This window comes from Alligator sinensis, unplaced genomic scaffold, assembly GCF_000455745.1.
Source record: "Alligator sinensis unplaced genomic scaffold, ASM45574v1 scaffold682_1, whole genome shotgun sequence".
Taxonomy (NCBI): Eukaryota; Metazoa; Chordata; order Crocodylia; family Alligatoridae; genus Alligator; species Alligator sinensis.
This window is the reverse complement of record NW_005842011.1, coordinates 1752822-1758821: the sequence shown is the minus strand read 5'-3', so window position 1 is coordinate 1758821 and position 6000 is coordinate 1752822. Positions and strand designations below refer to the sequence as shown.

At 42.9% G+C, this 6000-nt stretch overlaps 1 protein-coding gene across 1 annotated transcript in view; it reads left to right on the top strand.

Annotated features, from left to right (window-relative positions):
• The window catches only part of IGF2R (insulin like growth factor 2 receptor), an 85809-nt gene that overhangs the window by 45882 nt on the left and 33927 nt on the right, over positions 1 to 6000 (top strand). The window contains exons 24-28 of the mRNA XM_025201983.1: positions 938 to 1081; positions 1794 to 1972; positions 2708 to 2795; positions 4091 to 4297; positions 5172 to 5302. Coding sequence (XP_025057768.1) covers positions 938 to 1081; positions 1794 to 1972; positions 2708 to 2795; positions 4091 to 4297; positions 5172 to 5302 — 749 coding nt within the window. The remainder of the gene's footprint in view (positions 1 to 937; positions 1082 to 1793; positions 1973 to 2707; positions 2796 to 4090; positions 4298 to 5171; positions 5303 to 6000) is intronic.

Here is a 6000-nt window from a genome sequence, read left to right as displayed (position 1 = left end):
AGATCCGGGGGCATATGTTCCCCATGCCCTCCTGGGCTGTGTGCCTGCACTCCCCCGGATATGCTGCTTGTGGCTCCATCCCTCCCCGTGCTGGCTGTGCAGCGCCTGCCCCTGCTCCAGCCCCACTTTCTACTTCACAGCTGCTGCTGCAGCTGCCTTGTGTTTGGGGAGATGCACCCCCTTCCAATCTGTGTGCAGGAGAGGCGGCTGCAAAGGCAGTGCTCCTGCACAGGAGCAGCCCAATGCCATGTGTGGGCAGGGGACAAGGTTCAGCCCAGGCGGCGGGATGCACATGGTGTCGGGCTGCTCGTGGGCCAGCTGCAGTGGGGCTTGGGGTGCAAAGCCCAGCCCGCAGGAGCAGCTGCCTCTGCTGCACACAGTTGGGGGAGAGGGGGGGCACATGCCCCCCTGGGGCCTCCACCAGGGTGCACACGGTGGCGGGAGTCTGTTTCCCCTGCCCTCCGCCCCAGACAAGCCGCCCTGGCTTGATCCTCACACCGCTCCCCTGGCCAGGGCCCCACTCACTTTACGGGCTGCACCTGCCTCTGCCATGCTCTGTCCCTGACCAAGGGGACCTCGATCTGACCCCTGCCCCTTCCCTCCTCCCACTGACTGACCTGTGGGGGTGGGGGCGGGGCGTGCGTGCATGCACACACACAGTCAGCACCCCCAGCCCAGGACCGACTGCAGGAGGCTCCTGGATTGACCACTTGGTGACTGCTATTCTAGAAGAAAGTTAGGAACTAACTAGAATTTGCCAGTGGATCGTATCAGATTTTGAATATACCAGACTTGTTAGCTATCACCTGTAAACATGCTGTTCTTCAGCCTACTCCAGAAAAGTACATTTAGAAGCTATGCCAACCACAAAATTGATGTAATGAGGTGCTAAAGTAATACTTCTATCCTCTCAACTGTATATCCCATTTTTTTTCAGATCTTGCTGGCAATGAGTATGATCTAAGTGACTTGAGCAAGGAACATGAGCCTTGGGTTGCTGTAGATACTTCAAAAAATGCAAAAACAAGAACGTTCTATTTGAATGTTTGCAAGCCTTTACCTTATGGGCCTGGATGTCCTGGTAAGCTGATAGTGAGACACCCACCGTTTCCTACCTTGTTGCTGGAGTAGGAGCTGCCTTGTGACAATTCTGTGGCATTGAGCATTTCATGGAGTCTCTTTAGAATTGCATCTTAAAATCTGACCCCACATTAATGTTCTATGTAGGTCTAGATAAGCTGTAGGAAAGTGCTACAAACATACCTTGTGAATTAGAGCAGCCTTCTTTCATTAGGGTTAACTTAAGCAGGATTCTTCAGCATCCTGAGAAGCCTGCCAGGGTTTTCAGCAGATGAGTGCCTCTGAATGGGCAGTCCTGGATGCTGACTTGCCCTAGGGTTTAATAAGAATAATTAGAGTTTAAACTCTCTAGTAAATACTGAAGCCCTGAATGAGACAGAATCGTTATCTGTCATTCCTTGTTTCAATTTTGCAAAAGCAGAATGCACTGGTTTTGTTTGCCGTAACATAGAAGAAAAACAGTCGCTTACAAATAGCTCGAGGATTTTGACCGAACTCTGAAGATTTTTTCTTACGGTTTCTGTTGCTTCAGGGCTTAGGTGTATGGGGAAAGACCACTAGATCATCAGATCAGTTCCCTGTCTTATGGTGCTTTATATTGTTGAAGCTACTGTACTTTTTGATTGACTTCTCTACAATGTTTTTAATGATTGCACAGGTGGAGTTGTTTTGGTAACAGTACTGCACATTCAGCATGTCTTCTGTTCCTGCAGGGGGAGCAGTAGGCTCCTGTGTAAAGTATGCTGATAGAAGCCAGAACCTTGGTATTATTCAGATAAGTCCTCAGGTTACCACTGGTGAATCTCTTAGTATTATTTACTTAAATGGTGACATATGCAAAGATAAGCAGCGGTATTCTACGCGGATCATCTTTCAGTGCGACCAAACCATAGTAAGTTTCTGCGCCAAAGACTAATGAAATTGAAACCCTGTAATAGATCAATCATAGGTACTTGACTTAAATTCTTCTGGACAAGTTGGGGGAAGGGAAGGGTGTGGATTAGGTCTTCTATACCCTAGAACACTGATTCTCAAGTAGGGTGCCACAACACCTTGGGGTTCCTTGAGATCCTTTCAGGGATGCTATGAAGTGCGTGCCATACAGTGTTAGTATTGTTAGGCGTACACAGAGTCACAAGATTAAGCCCAGAGATTTCAAATACAGATCCTTAGATATGGTCTTTCTGAGCTCTTTACAGCAGACATATTGTTCTTCTTTTTGGTAGGCAAATAGAGTGAAAACTAGGAGTTGGCATTTTCTGGGGTGCCTTGAGTCTCTTGAGGGGGGAGGGTGCCTCAAGTCCTGGAACAAAGAAACCAGTTGGATCAGGGGAGAAAGGAGGTTAAAAATCACTTTTTAAATTATCCTTTGTGCACAACTGAACTCATAATGTTAATGGGTTTCTTGCCTTTGAACTAGATTCATAAAAGATAAACTTACTGACATGTAGGTGTGTGCCTGCTCTTTCAGAATTGGAGTTCAGGAATGCAGAGTTAGACAAAGGATTTAAGAATGGTTTTAAAAATTAAGCCATCCTCACCTTCTGTTTAACCAAAAAGTGACCCTGAGTATCTTTTTCAAATTGGTCAAAAACTCCCTGGTCCCTCCCGTTTTTTGTTTTTGTAGGGATCGCCAGTATTTGAGGAAGAGGACGGATGTGAATTTGTATTTATCTGGAGAACTCTGGCTGCCTGTCCCCTTCACAGAGCAGAAGGCAAGAACTGGGATGTGGGGTTGGGGAGGGGGAGGAGCTGTTTGAACATCAGATTTTTCTGCATTACATTCACTTGTTTGTTGATTCCATAACCGAGATCACCCTTCAGTGCAAGTTTTTACTAAATGGTTTGGTTTATTGAATCCTAGGGAAAAAAACAACTTGCTTGTAGTAGTTGCAGTGAGGATAGAATAAAATTAATACTCAGCTTGTTTTACTGTGGTTCAGTGTTCTAATCTGTCTAGTAAAACTACTACCTTTGCTAGTAAATATTGGTACCTGCTTATCTCAAGATTCGATGTTAAGTTCAGCCTCACTAAAATTCCTGCACAGACTCTGCCACTATAATTCTATACATTTTTAATTTTTAAATTGCAAAGTCTGCAAGTCAACATAATTCTACCTATCAAAGCTAAAAGAGTTGCTCCTGTTGAGGAGCTGGACCTTTTAATTTTTTTAATCCACATCAGCTTTAGTAGCTCTAGCTCCTTCTGTTTAGAGCACAGAAGGTATATCAAATATGGGAATTGCTAGGTTAAACACATTAACCATTAATTTTTGGTCGGGGGGGGGGGGGGGGGTTGTTTTGTTTGTTTTATCCAGTATCCTGCTTGGCACCAGAGGCTTAGAGGAAGATTTAGGAACCTGTTACTAGGTCAATGAGGAATGATTGTCACCCCCTTCCCCAGCGTGCACACACTCTACTCCCCTTCTTTGTTACTTCAAAATTTCAGTGTTTACACCTTAAAGATTAATCAGTTCTTGGTGATGAGTCAACCAGGGAACACTGTAGTATTTGACTGCCAGCCTCTAGCCATGATGAAAACAAAGCACTTCCTTCTGCCTCTCATTTATTTTCTGGAAGTTTTTAAAACTCTGCTTGCTACCTTGTTCTGCTGCTTGCTACATTGGTCTACTTGAATACTGCTTTAAAAGGATGTGTCATGAGCTGTGGTTTGACAAGTAATCAAAGACATGACTACAGCTCTGTTTTTCTTTAAAAAAAAAAAAAAAAAAAAAAGCTCCAGAAGGACAAAACTATTGAGTGTCTATTTAAGCTATCAGCAAAGATGAATTTCTTTGACTGATTGTCTTACAGTGATACAAGTAAGTACTCTGGAGTTCTTGCATGTAATTTCAATTCAGAATATTGCCTAATAACCATCATTCTTTGTGGTGATTTTACTCTGGGTGGTGGTTGTGTGTTTTTAAATCTAAGTACTTATCCTGTCTCACCTGTATATAGCTGTACTGAGTTTATTTGTAGCTGACCTATCTTTCTGCTTGTTTTCAAGGTGATAAATGTCAGGTGACAGATCCAAGATATGGTTATGTATACAATCTGAAACCTCTTTCTGTGAAGGATATGAAAGTGAGCACAGATGAATATGACTACTATTTCAGAGTCTGTGGCACAATAGCAGAACCATGCAAGTCAGTGGATCATACAGTATCCTCATGCCAAGTAAAGAAGACAAACTCAACTTCTAGAAAAATAGCAGGTATAGTAATTCTTGAGTTTAGGAGAAAAGATTTGTTGTTAAAAACCACAAGTGCAAATTTCCATGGCATTATAGTTTCCCCCCTCTCTAGATGGAGAACTTGGTATAAACTAATGAAACTTTGCAAATTAGCATGTAAGTGAGAATATATTAACTAGCTATCCTTCAGGTTCTGTTAATGATGATGCCACAAAGTCTGACAAACCAAGGTATATGTGCTGCTGCTGAGCTGTCTGTGGGATATGGACTACAGTTAATCAGTAGTTCAGCTCAAGAATGCTGCCTTGCTGTAAATGGGTAAGGAACTGAATCTGGTGTCTCCTTGCATTGCTTTAGAGGTCTTCATTGGCTAATATGTAAAGTGGCACTGAATTTTAGTCCCTGGAGGACCGCATCCCAGTTCCTTACTGGAGGGAGGGCTGTTCTTAGATTGACAGTTCTTCGAGAGAGTTGGGGTAGGGGCGAGGTGTTGGTTATACTTGGTTAAAATGGCATTGAAGTCGAAAGCAACACTTTCATTAAGGTGGGGGGGCAAGACTGTGTACATATTACCTTCTAATAATTACTATGTTCTAATAATTAAGGTTTTGCAGAAGAGCATGAGGTGCATAGTTTGGCAGTCTATAGGTGATTTTTCCCTTCAAAACCAAAGACCTAAGTAGTGTTGCTGGCAAACTGGGTATCAAAAGCGTGCAACTTAGCTGTTGTTATCTGAGGCGGTGAGAGCAGGAATCTGTCTTCCAACTAATTTCTCTGGCCTACTCTCTGTCACTGTATTGCTAGATATATCAGCTAGATTTTTGCAGATTAACTTTTTTCACTGCTTGAATTCAATTTTTTTAGTTTAAATTAACTTTTGCATCTAATATAACAGGATTGTACAATGAAAAGCTGACATTTGAAAATGGACTAATAAAGATTAACTACACCAGTGGGGAGAGATGCCACAAAATATATGAGCGATCAACTACTATATTGTTCTACTGTGACAACAGTGCTCTGGAGGTTAGTATGTACAGGAACGGCAGTATCATTTGACAACTTTAGAAGTTTCACTTTAACCAAGGGAAGAGTTGAGGATAAGAGAAACTGGAGGGAACCTATAGTTGTTTGGAAAGTGTAATTGAAGGAGGACCAGAAATGCTGTGCGAGAACTTTTTTCTTTGCATTCCAACTGTCAGGATAAATGTTTTTAGGTTGGTATATTGGACAGGGGACAGATAAGCTGTTTTGTAGCACTCTAAATAACAGATACAGACATTCACAGCTGACGTACTTGAAAGGCCAAGGGATGTGTTAGGATTCTTGCTCTCCATCCCTGTGATGGGAGATCACTGCTTCTCTATGTCCTTTGCCATTTTGAAACATGTTGGAGGTAGAAGGGAATTTGTGTGTGCATGGCTCTGTAGCACTCAGGTTTGGAGTGCTTTCAATGGGTATCTGTCAATGCCTTCAGCTGCTGCAGCTTAAATGAAAGGTAAAACAAGTAGTCTCTGACCTGAGACACCCAAGAAAAGCAGCAGCACCTGGAGAATGCTGCGAGTACAATAGTTCAATCCCAAGTCTTCAACTAGTTTTGAAGGAATAACAAGAAGGGTCCCACTCTGAAAGAGGGAATAATTTTAATTCTTAAGAGTAGACTACAAGGCAGGGTAGCCAATAGTTTATCCTCACAGAAGAGCAGGCATTTTTTAAGGCTTTGT